The sequence below is a fragment of the Apteryx mantelli genome, chromosome 3 (genome assembly GCF_036417845.1).
Source record: "Apteryx mantelli isolate bAptMan1 chromosome 3, bAptMan1.hap1, whole genome shotgun sequence".
Lineage (NCBI taxonomy): Eukaryota > Metazoa > Chordata > Aves > Apterygiformes > Apterygidae > Apteryx > Apteryx mantelli.
In genome coordinates, this window is record NC_089980.1 from 11,649,193 (window position 1) to 11,662,633 (window position 13,441).

Below are 13,441 nucleotides of genomic sequence, written 5' to 3' on the forward strand. Positions count from 1 at the left end.
CAGTTGATTCCTGGCATGGTGAGTCAAAGACTCTGTTTTTAAACATGTTGACTGATTGGTAATGCTAGTTTATCCAACCTGGTGGCAGTCTGCAAAGGTCAGTCAGAATGCTGCCTTGAAAGAGGAAAGGGACACTTTAAAAACAAATGCCTACCTCACCAAATGCAGGCAGTATCTTTCAGTCCCTGCACCTATACATTTCATGATATTGCAATCACTGTGGAGTGGTAAATGTTTCCAGACCAGATATCAGATCCTAACCCAAGCACTCACAGGTCTGCCTTTCAATTTTGAGCAGTCTTCCCTACAGCACAAAATATTAAACCTACTCTAAAAAATGAAGATTTCCTGCAAAATACATACATTTTTTTGCACCTTAAGGATGAACTTTTGACATAGATGTTATGTTAGGTTTCTCCAGGAGGAGCAAGCCATGGCAGTGTTTCTCTTTAAGTTGCAACTTTCCTCTCTCCCACTTTGCACATGTAGGCAATGATATACATATTCCTGGCAAAATGCATACCCCAGCAAAGTGTTTGTGGCTTGGTATGCAGGAGCAAAATTGATTTTTAAAGCTGAGACAGTATCTGCATTTTGTCCCAAGGGAATTAACTTCAAAATAAATGGTGACTGATAAGACAGAAACCGAGTCCTACTGTTCCTATTCCAGGCAAAATTCCCACTGAATTCCAAAACAGCTTTCAGTCATTTGGTCTTGATAATCATGGTAGGATCAGGCCATGCTTGTGAAAAAGGTATCTGTGCTACGCAGAAAGAGAGTACAACACGATAGAACCACAGCACTCTACCTTGTTTCCTGCAAAATCTTTGGCCAACCATTTACAAATGTTGTAACAGTAACCTGGTTGAGTACTGACTCATTGCATGCTGGATTTGCTATTCCTTGAGGAATTCTGGTTGTTCTGGTTTGTCCCTAATTTCTGCACCCACAATATGCGCATAACATTTTCCTTTGGCATTTAAAACAAGCTTTGCATTACTTGGAGAACCGTTTCGTTCAAGTGTGATGGCATGCAAGCAAAATTCAATGCATTTCAACATTTCTGCTTAGTGTACGTTCTACCCAAATGAGAGAAATTGACACGATGTGTTCAGTTTTTCTCAAATTTGGTTCCCTAAGGCAGGATGAAAATCATTGCAAGTTGGATTCCAATTGTAAAACGTCATGTCTCCTTCAAGATCTCATCAAGGACGATGTCTGTTGAACAATGAGAGGAAGTATGATTTCCTTCCATAATTTTTGGTAATGTTTGTTATTACCTCTTCTGCATTTTTAAGCTATGAATTTTTATTATTTAACTTTTTTTGTGAAAATAGGTTTTAAAATTTAGGGCCTCCAGGAATAAAGTAGCCCCAATGTTTTTGTATGCTGGAAAATGGAAGCACTTAGTACACTTTGTGTAAAATGTTGAAACTTTTACCAGTAAAAGGTGTTGACAGTGAAGCTTTCACTGCAGTATGCCTGATTTTAATGCATCTACAGTAATTCCCAGTCAGTTGTCTATGCTATGAGATGAATGCATTTGAATCAGAATCGTTCTTTCTGCATGCCACATGCTCATCCTGTCCATGTGCCTAGCAAGGATGAGCTTCACAAGGCCTTTAGAATCAGCCTTAAGTGCTCAAAGAGATGAGGCAGGCAGCACCTACTTGTTACATGGACAGACACAAAGACCACAGAATTTTCCTAGGTCCGTCAAATTCTTTTCTGCTTCTTTCATGTCCTTATTGATTTGGTCCATTCCCTCTTCGATGCGTTCCAGTTGTTCTGATTAAACACAAGTATTTTATCCCCACAGAATGAAGCAGATGGAAAAGGACAAAGAAAAAAAAGACAAAAACTTCAGACATTCACTGTGACAAAAAACTGGACACCACATAGCAGAGCCGGTACCCAGTACCTACTTGTTACAAGGACATATGAAAAGGCCACAGCATTTCCCTAAATCTTTTAAATTTTTCTCGGCCTCCTTCATGTCTTGGTTGATATGGTTCATGCCTTCTTCAACACGATCGAGTTGTTCTGGTCAGGACAAAGGGATGACAGTGTGGAATGAATTGTATTTTTGTTTGTTTTTGTCTTCAACAGAACATGAAAAATGACCATGTAAAACTGAATTAGTAATGATATTACAATGCGTTAATCTGAGCTGATGCATTGTTGCAAGGATGTATGCCAGATTGGATGCTGAAGATGGTTTTTACTAATACGGGAAGAGTAAAACAAAGGAGGCAGATGTCTGAAATATATTAATTTAAACAAGATGTAATGGTGTAGAAAGGAAGGGTTATAAACTTTAAGGTCCAGAAACATAATACAATACATCCACTTACTAAGACACCAATGACATCCAAGAGAAAAAAAGATACAGTGTTATTATTTTGCATTTATGCATGTTAATACAAGAGAAGGAGTGTCCTTCCGTGGAAAATGTTTGAATTACTTACACTTACAAATGCCTTGGAATTAGTTGATGTTTGGCAGAGTAACTGGTTTAATTAGTGAGTGATTGAGTGAGAGATTTGGTAGTAGTGGTATCTGAGATGGCGTGAGCTGTAAAGAGCTGTGTCCAAGTACTCCTTTTTCCAGAAGCTGAGGAAACTGAGACATGCCACTTTGATTGGCATTGGATATTAATCTCTAATCGGAGTATAGCCTCAGGGCTGATTCTTTCTCTTTTGGGCTGCTGTAAATCAGGAGTAGCCCCAGTGAACGCAGAGGAATTACAGCAACCTAAGGAACCTGATCCAGTGCCCACTGAAAGAGGAGCACTGGCTATGACATACTTTGTCTCTGTCCTCAAGGGATCTTACATAAGCAAACATTAGGCAAAGACTTGCGCCAGGTCAAGTGACCACATCATCAAGCCCAGTAACTAGCCATACACAGGCACTGTGTTTCTCCACTGATATCAAACAGAATTTTCCTTATTTCTACTAAGACTGACTTGATGTGAGTTTTTCCCAGTGACTCTGTAGCTCAGAATAATTTAATGTGTTAATTTTTTCACTAATCTTAAAGCTGAGAAAAATGGCCTAGAGGAGCGGAACGCCACAATATAGAACTGTCAGACCAGATCCTTCACTTGATGCAAACAGACGTAGATCCAGCTGGATGAGGGTTGCTATGTGAAGTTTGGTGTAGCTATGACATTTAACACTGGTGGAAAGCTCGGCCATTTGTTTAATGCGAGATAAACCCAGATTATTACTACATGGAATAAAAAAGTTAGTTGGAGTGATATTTCAATGCAGTAGAACTTTTCACTGTATCTAAAGAGACTAAGTGAAGCAATCCCAGTAAAATACAAATACATTTCTATTCCTTGTATTGAGCAGAGAAAATATAAACACAGAATTAGAACTGAGAGGAAAGGAACTAAGAGAGCACTGGTTGTAGGAGAAATATAATGTCAACCCTGGTGTTGAGTTAGGTGTATCAAGATAACAGGAAGGCATTTTCAAAAAAAAAAATCATGTGCATATTGACATCAGTACAAAACTCCCCTTGACTTCTTTGGGAATAGGAATAGGCCTAATTTCTTACTTGGGTTTCTATTAACAATTGAGGTTTAGATTTTCAAAGCTGTCTGGGGGATTTGGATGCCCAGTTCCCATTAAAATTAATTTTAATTAATTAATTTTAATGGGAATTGGGCATCTCACCCCTAGAGGGCTTTGAAAATCCCAGCCTAAATTATTCAAGCTGAAATAATTCTAATATTGAACTTGTGCTGTTTATTTAATTCTTGCATGAGGCTGGGCTTTGAGATGAAGAGACACCATGTCAGTATTGCCAGCTGCATCTGCTTTTCAGCTGTCAGTTCTCATTCTCCTCAGCTGGATGTGCCTGTTTCCTGATACCACAGGGATTATTGATCCCGAATCCAAGGATGCATTTGGGGGATCAGAATTATCTGACAACATCCTCTGAAAGGAGCACATTTAATGTGAGCCAAGGATTAGGAAATTAATAAGGAAACCTGAGAGATGTGTTGTACAAGTTTGGCCAGATAAACTGCTGAACAAAGAAATACAAGGTTAGACTGTTTTAGCACACATTGCAATTTTACTTGCTGGTCTGGAGGCTTGAGCAGAACCTTTAGTTCATGTTTGCACCCACAGATCACGAATTTAACTAGCCTAGGGGGTTTTGTGCCATTCTAGTTTAAGGAGGCGTTCTCATCAGAGGTGTGAGTATGTGATAAAAGGTGGTACTCCTGCTCCCCACATGCTCAGTCTTGCCTGCTTCTGTGTAGCTGGGCAACATTTGCTCTAGCTCTGTGAAGCCTGTGCAACTGTGTGAGCGTGAATGGCTTTTATGCTGGTTCATGCAGCGTGGCAGGGAATTGCTAAATTTCAGTCGCAAGTTCCTTCCTCCTGCTTGGGAGGAGACAGCTGTGATCGCAGAGGCTGTTTTTCGGGGCTATTAGTTAAAAGCATCCTGTTTCCACATGCATGTTTTGACAAAGCAGTCACTGGGAGGGACGTATGGTACTGACCTTTGTTTCACTGATTTACCTGCCTGTATTTCTCTAACCTTGGCTGGCCAGGAGAAAGCACTAAGTAAGACTGCAGGGATCAGTCCTAGATCGTGTATTAATGGTCAACTTTCAGTCTAAGCGTGTTTCCTTAATCAGATACAGCTTCACTGAAGTCAAATATATAGTAGGGCTCTTTGAACTTTCTTTCCCAATTTCCTATTCTGCCTGAGTAGGTGAGTGTTAATTGAAGAATATATTTGACATGACTCAAAGACTTTCCTTTAAATTATACTTCTTTTCAGGACTCTGAATTTATCTTGCTTCAGTATTTGTGTGTGTGATGCCTATGCTACTTCTGAAGAGAACACAACTAATTTATCTTCCATTAAAGGAAAGCTCATCAATGTAAAAAGGCATGTGACATTTGTAGCCCAGAAGTCTAGACATCTGGCTGCTGCTCCTAAAGCCATTTGCTTGTTGTAAATGTAGTGGGATGGATTGTTAACTGGCTTAAATCAGCATAGTTATACTGTCTTCATGGAGCAACACCAATTTATACCTGCCAAAGATCTGGCAGGTTCGTGAGTCGTATTTTCTACCATTACAGAGGCGTAAATATTACAGAGGAATTAATTTAATGGGGTCACTCTGGAGTTGTTTTGGTATAGCTGATATTAAAATCTGGCCCAAAATGAATCATTCCACATCAGAAATTAGATGGCTATCAAAAGGTTAATTTAATATCTGATTTCGTAGCTTTTTCCCTATTCTGACTTTGTCTATTGTGTTAAAAGGTTTTAGGGAAGACATTCTGCTGGCATATACTGCCATGAAACTGTGAAAATTCACACCTCCCAAAGATCAAGGTCAGACTTTTATCTTTTGATTGTTTATTGCAGTATTCTTTAGACATACTCCATCTCTAGATATGTTTTTATATATATATATATGTACACACACACACTATATATATATGGTATATAAGAACTGGCATTGTCTTAATTTGGAGGCAGAATATACATGAGAGATATTTTTCGTTGAGATTTGCTTCATTTTTTTTTTCCAGGAAGCTTTGGTGATTATTAACCCCTTTTGCATGTTGATATCATTTGACGTCTGAGAATGTCACTTTGATTCACAAATAGTGGCCATATATCTGCTTCCAGATCTTATAGCAAACTGATGGCATGTCTTAGGGTACATGCAAATCTATTTTTACACCTCTATTATTATACTTATGAACTGCTTATGGATTAACAGCATAAGCAATTGAGAGACCATAAACTAGTCCTATTAGCTTTACGGTGTCATTGTGCCCCTCTGCCAGTGTAAAATATCCCTGAAGCTAGCTTGGTATATCCCAGGTGTAGCACCAAGTGGGAGATCCTCAAGTATTACTGCATGAGCTGTAACAGCTTGAAAAATCCCTTCTGTGTGACTGATCCAGGATGAGTGGCTGAGAGGAGGAAGCTGTGGCAAGGGTATCCCTCAGCTGCTCCTGTGGTCTCTTGAGCTGACACAGCTGCAAAAGGCTCTTAGCACAGTGTTGGATGCAGGACCAACACAGGGCAGCTGTAGTATTATTCCACCTTTACATCCCCGTCCACAATTTATAAAAATTTTTCCTTAATTAGTGTCCAGGATCTGGGGCCTGTGCTTCTCAAATGTCAGTTAAGTACTTTTAGAGAAGGGAACTTGTTTCTCTGCCTGGAGTATTGTGCAATGAAGCAACCTCCACCAAGGACAATTTTAATTTAAAAAAGGACGTTTAAGAGCACATTGTAATCATAATTGCATACAAGAGGGCTGCGTTTGAAGGAGAGTCTGCAGATTAACTGCTTCCAATGATACTCAGTGATCCCATTTTCCACAAAGGAAAATCAGATTGGAATGAGGTACATTTCTAGGACGGCCTTTTCAAAAATCCTGAGTCTTGACCTAGCTCTTCTTTGAAAGGCATTGCTGAGCATGCATATCAATGGAAGAAAGCTGATGGAAAGTGCTTGTGAAACCATGTCTAGCTGGGCTAAAAATAACAGTGGGCAAGGCACAACCTGCTTTTGTGAGGGTTTTGTTTTCTCTTTTCTTCTGCAGTACGGTTTCAACATAATAAATGCCATTTTCTGAGTAAAATTTGGAATAGTCAATACCAATCATTATTTTCACTAATTAGCAAACTATTTCTGACTCTGATCAGCTCTTTCAGTCTTAATAGACTTGTTCCAGTGTGAACTGAAAGGGCTAACCTGCAAGACATTGGACTGTCAAATAGCTCTGCCTGCCAATACTCCCCAAGTGATGGGAGATTCTGAGAAGGACAGCGATTTGCTCCTTTGGAGGAAGACAGTTACAGCTCTGGGACCTCCTGCTAAGTGTGAAAGCCACGTTTACCTTCATATTCTCACTTTGTACTATCAGCTTCATTTTCTGTGGTCTGCTTTTAACCAACACAACATTAACGCATCCAAATGTTAACTTTTTCCTAAGCTAGCATGTTTCAAAGATATATTTAATGAAGCACAGCAATTGCCACTGCACAATAATCATTTGCAGCATGACATTTTTTTAGTATAAAATGTAAACACATTAGTTTAAAATGTAAATACACACACACACACACACACACACACACTCTTAAATAATTAAACAAATAAGGGAGTTTGTCCCAAGGCCAGGTTTAAAAAAACGTAAGCATTATGGATGTAGATAGGCTCTGAGAAAGACTTTCTCACTGATGAAAAATTTCAACAAGGAGAGTTTAACCTCTTAGCCCCCTCCTGTGAACTCCCCAGGAGAAGGACAGTGTTGAAATGGTCTGAGTGAGAATACCTGGCCCAAAGAGTTACAAGGAACTTTTGGGATTGCAGAGGGGCTACTCTAAAAGCCCACTCAGATTCATACAAAGATTCCCAGTGACTTCAAAGGGTACTGGAGGAGGTCTCTAATTTTCATGGCAGTCCCATTCTCTGTGAAAAAGGAGTAATGAAAGCTCTTGTGAAGTTCCATTTTTCTGTAGGGCTATAATATACTCTGCGGCCTCCTGGGCAGCCAGATATACTGAAGTCTTTTGAGCAACAGGAACTAGCCAAACTGGCTAGACTGTATAAATGCCCAGTATTGTAGTGTTACACTGACTTCTTCCCTTATTATGATCCCAAAGACTTTTGCTTATTAATGTCAGAAAATGAGTTCTGCTCTGTGCTATTGGCTTAAAGAAATTTTGCTCATAAAGTATGTGTAAACAAATTGTCTAAAAACCCCTCAAACCAGCTTTGAGCAACTGTGAAGATTAGATATTCTGCTTGCCGCCCACTGGAAAGATCAATGTCATGGTCTTTGTCTATGTAACACCTAATAATCTTAAGTGACTTGTGCAGTCAGCTGAAAAGAGATCACATGGCAGTGTTAGCAAATGATTTCCTTAATCTGATAATCTGCTGAGATATCCATGCATTGCACACATTGCATTAATAACAGAGGTTTCATAGTCATCATTAGAATATAATAAGTCCTTCACCACTAAAAATATATATATATATATTTAGGCATTATTAGATCTACATATGGCTCAAATGGACAAAACGTAATTAAACATTTAACATAGTACAGTGATTACAATATTCCCAGGGTTTGTAGCATTGTTAGGCTGTTTTACTTGAGAAACCCATAAAGTATAATTACAAGCTTAATTCACTGAACCGCTTAAGGCATGACCATAACCAATTTAAGGAGGCTTTTAAGTTGTCTGCTTTTTTCCTGTAAGTATTGGCTACCTCCACCTCTGATCATACATTATACATTTCAGGTTTCACTGCCAATAAGAGTTTAATACTGAGTTTCCTGGACTCCAGAGTTCAATGGGTCCAGCCTCAGCTCCTTCGCTCACACAGACACTCCTTCCTAGCATGACTAGTGATTTCAGAGTCAGTGTGACAACTTGTGCGTACAGGGGTTTAGCAATAGTAGAACTCTAAAGTAAAAAAAAATCAGAGTTAAAAACAAAATAAAAGGCCTACAAATCTGTGAAAAATAACAGTTAAAAAAGCCAGAAACATACTTTCCCAAGAGTTAACACAAGTGAAGTTTTAGGCACCACTGAGGTCTCTGCTGATCTGCCTGCGAATTGCGTCGCTAGACCCACCTGGATATTTATAGGATTTCTCTGACAATATTTGTGATTTACTTTAAACGTGTAATTCACTTCTGAAACAAAAAACATTATTTAGACAGGTGCTGTGTGTGTTTCAACAGAACTGATTCTTTTACCCTTATTCAGGAAATAAAAGAATTTCAAAGGCACCAAAATATCCTCTTCAATATTTCCCTTGTCTAGACAAAAATTCACGAGGCAGAATTTGGTTAGGTTAAATTCTTTTCCTTAAGAGAAAAAAAAAAAAAAAAAAAAAAAAAGCAATGAGACATCTACGTAAAAGCAAACAGGAGAAAACACTCTCTGTTTAGGTCCTGCTATTACTTTTCATTCATTTTAGTGCCAGAGAAACAGGGAAATTACACATGGTCTATCAGGTTATGTACTCCATTTCCTAACGATGCAATACTTTTGCCTATAGTCATTATCTGGGCTTGCTGCGTAACATAGCATTACCCCTCTAAAAAACTTTTCCTAATACTGTTTCATATTGTGCCACATAATAATAACAAGGGCTCATTGGAAGCTGGTTTGATTTAGAGCAGTAGAAATTTATACTGTATTGATTAACTTCTCTTCGGAGTCACCATTTTGTTGTTCCCGGGGGTCTGCCGCGAATGGAAACTTAATAGTTTTGTTGCAGAAAAAAAAAAGCCATCCACTGCTTTTTGATATCATGAAGAGCAAAAGTGTAATTTCCTGGGACTGTACTGAATAGATCGAGGTCCGTCTTTGTCAATGTCATCCAGACTGGGACTCCTCTAAGTTTAAAAGCTCATATATGGTCAATTTTAATGAGCCAATCATCCTTTGGCTTCTGATGTTAAGCTCCTGTTATCTTCACTGAGAGTGAACAAAAAGCAACTGAATGTTACACAAGCTATACCTGTTTTATCCTTTCTTTGGATACATTTATTGCATGTCTTTCACTTGTAGCTAGGATGAGCGAGAAAGTTACATAGCACCTGTGTAAATAATGCTGGATTTCACATTGATGAAGGCAAACCTTCCCATCGCATTGCTGGATCCTGACTCAGGACCCACTGAAAAAATTATAATTTTGATGAGTTCAACCTGCAGCTCCCTTTGACATTAATGGCAAAGAGATCAAAAGAAGTACAGACTCTTATGCAGTTATTGTATGTTTCTCTATCAGACAGCACAGCTAAAGGCAGAGAGATTCTTGGATTCTCATGCACAACTACACAGACATATTTTATGGCCCTTATTTTTGTAATTGCACACAGTTAATACAGTACTTTGTGAACGGTTATACTTCCTTACTGAAGCAATCTGAACTTACCTCCTTGCTCATCCAACATAACCAAAGTCCTGATACCAGCATCTTTACTCTACATCCCGATAGTGGTAGCAAGGTTAGGAGAGAGGGGGGGAGAAAAAGAAAGAGAGAGGGGGAGAAAGAAAGAGAGATCAGTGAGGGAACACTCAGTCCTAGGTATGGGACATAGGAAGACAAAAGAAAAACAGTGAAAGGAATGGCAAGGTCATAAGGGACTGGTGATGTAATCTGAAGCCCTTATATGAATGGACACTGTAAAGGGAACTGGGTGTTCTCTGTTGTACCATCAGCCCTTTAGGATTCACTGGGATTCTGAGCTACTGCAGAAAAAAGAAAGTCCCAGACCTTGAGGTTAAAATAATCATTTTACGCAAGAATCATTTCTGAAAAGAGGGTTCATCTCTGGGTTCATCTCTGTGTTCCCTGAAGCAGGAGAAGAGAAGAAGGGAATGGTCATGTTGCAGATGTATGCTCATCCCACAGGAGAAATTCCCAGGGAAAATAGATGACACAAATATGTTTGGTAAGGAGGCATAGCAACTCGTACATAGCCTTTGCAACACAGAAGTCAGAAAACTTCCCTCCTTAGGCTTCCATCCTAAAGCAGGCTAATGTTTTGTAGGGTTAAGCCATATTTTTTGGTTCACAGATCTAATAGATAAGGGCTTGAGCCAAGTTTTAATTCAGCCAGTGAACACATTTAATATCATTGGAATTTGGATCCAGTTTGAAGGCAAGATTTTCAGAACACTTACATACTGATCCTACCCCTGCTCCCAGTGAGGTTCTTGGGAATCTTATCGTCATCTTTGTTGGGAGCAGAGTTTGAGCAAAGCTGAGCACTTTTAGAGCTCCCATCTGTCTAAACCAGCAGCAAGGCACCTTTCACAAATACGGTTTTTGTATGCATTATCATCACACTGGGATGTGATCAGGTATCTCAGGTTCCTGGATGCTGTGATACTAAGCTATATCACAGATCACATTAGCTCCTTTTTAATTACTAAGTGAAAACTAGCTTCGTTCTGCTTAGAGCAATGATAATGTCTGTGAATAATTAATGATCTGAAAGTTCTTGTGACTGCTGCATTTCAGTAACAGATGAAGTACGTCTTCTGTGGCCTAGCATCCTGCCAGTGGAGTTACCTGAACATGTGTAGTGGTAATTCAGCTGCTTCCCTGAACATAACACCACCAAGACCCCTGTGAAGTAGATAAGGATCATGGTCTCCATTTTGCAGAGGCCAAGGGAGATGAAGTTGCTTGCCCACAGTGGCACAGGAGCTCGAGGAACAGAAACCTGGAGTCCTGACTGTCCCTCTTGTGTTGCAAGCCATCCTGTCTCCTTGAAGCAAATTAAGGTCTTAGTATTATCCTTCCTTCCAACTGCTCTCCTCATTGCCATCACTTGTCTGTTTGTCTGGGAGTAGTGACGTCTCTCAGTCTGTCAGCTGCCCGATCCATGCTCTCTCGGCCCTCCAAGGCATGCTGGCTGCATGCTCTGCATGTTGGCTCAGCTACATGCCTGACTTTCTGCTGCACTCAAGGAGTGGCTGGCTGGTGCAGCTGGTGCTTCAAGAGCATACTGCTCAGTTCAAGAAGGATACAAGATGCCTCTTGCTGCACTCTTATCCGCCTCTCACTACACTCCCTTTCTTGTCTTTAATGTCTATGTCACTGTAGAAACCAGGAAAAACATCAGATGTGTGCAGCCCGGTTGGCTCCCCTATGTTTTTCCTTGCATGAATTGCCAGGCAGAGAGAAAAAAGCCACCTGCCTCCTCCCCATAGTCTCCTCGGCCCTATTGCTCATTGGGTCAGTTGTTCTACTAGGTAGTTCTGCTTCCTTCTTTCCCTTCAAGCTGATACTGCGTTTACTGGAAACCCAGCCAGCTTCTTTTACATCCTTTAGAAAACTTAAGGTCCAAAGGTCATCAGATTTGCCTATGCAGAGTAACAAAGCAGCCATTAATGATCTTACAGATGTCAGATCTTCTAAGCACCTGACATGCAGCAGCTTGCTACTGTGCTATCTCTATGCTTTTGCCCTGTGGTACACAGGGGTGTCTTACCCTGAAAAACTGATATGTATTTAAAAAAATACACCTCATGCAAATGCAAGGAAGCTGCTTAAATCCTGAGTCATCTTGGATTTGGGTAAATATGGTGCAATCTGACATGGGGCCCTTCCAGATACCTGACTTGGAAAACCCATTATTGGTAGCTTGATAGTTGTTGGCTTTCAGTGAGTCAGACGTAGCCAGGCTAAGAAATGTTAACTTAACTGTCTGATCCTGTTTTCCTATGATTTTTTAAGATCTGACCAGACTGCCTTTATTTAGTTAAGATGTCCAGTGACCTGAATGAGAGCTTTGCTGAGAGAAGGACTCAGCAATTAGTCCTTCTTATGGAAGGACTTAACAAAAACCTTATGGTTTGTATTTCGTATTAAATCCTTGCACAGAGCAGAAGAGGCACAATTTTCTTCTATTTACCTGACCATCAATGCCATTGCATTTTATCAGGCAATACCATATGTCTTAAGAAGGTGTCCTGTAGCTCAGCCTTCCACAGCATTAATACTAATGTGAAAATATTGAAGGACTGTGCATTGAATATACTTCTCTGCATCTAAGGTCTAATCCAAAGCGTATTGAAGCTAATAAAAAGATGCTTACTGACAAAGATGAGAGGTGAATCAGTCATCAAGTGACAATCTCCTCCTGTTCCAAGTTTCTATTAAGCTCTAATTGTCAGGTTTTTCACAAAAAAATAACTGTGTAAAGCCAATCAAAAAAATATATTACCAATCACATTTGTGCATTTTAAATAGATCCAGACTTCCCTAAATGTTCAGTATCTCCATTGTGACCAATCTTAGATAGCTCAGAACCCAACACACTTGTAAATACAGAACTTTTCTGAAAATGTGCTCGTCATCCAGGTGTCTGAACAGGAGAGAAACACTCTGCATATCTGACCCTCAGTAACAGCAGACTAAGGCATCTTAGAAGGTTCAAACCCTCTTCATTTGAAGGAATACAGAGGAAGAAAAGGTGCCACACTAGTGCGTTTTGGGCTAATGGGAGAGATTTTCCAACACAGAAGATGTTGGCGTTTTCTGCACTGAAACTATCATGGAAACTTCCCTTGGCTCAACAGGAGCAGGTGTCAGCTAACACACTTGAACTGGTTGCTTAGAGAGCGTGTAACAGGAGGTGATGAAATCTGTGTTTGCTAAGTGCCAGCCCAGAAGAATATGTTTTACAACAACTGATCATAAAACCTTGTAACAGGCTTCTAGAAAAGCTGCTGTCATGGCAGTAGCAGGGTGACAGTGCTGGGAGGTCCCACTCCACATACACTGCTCATTAACATGAACAAGATCCTGTGTGGGAAGCCATAAATCGGTAGAACTGCAGTGAGGTCCATGTTATGAAAATTTGTGCTAATAATAAACTTTCCCAAGGAATAGGGCCTTTATTTC

The 13,441-nt window shown here is 39.9% G+C and overlaps 1 protein-coding gene across 1 annotated transcript in view; it reads right to left on the minus strand.

Moving 5' to 3' along the window:
* SNAP25 (synaptosome associated protein 25) overlaps positions 1–13,441 on the minus strand; it is a 67,803-nt gene that overhangs the window by 8,899 nt on the left and 45,463 nt on the right. Inside the window, exons 4-5 of the mRNA XM_067294657.1 lie at positions 9,959–10,007; positions 1,672–1,789 (exon numbers count right to left, since the gene is read on the minus strand). Coding sequence (XP_067150758.1) covers positions 1,672–1,789; positions 9,959–10,007 — 167 coding nt within the window. The remainder of the gene's footprint in view (positions 1–1,671; positions 1,790–9,958; positions 10,008–13,441) is intronic.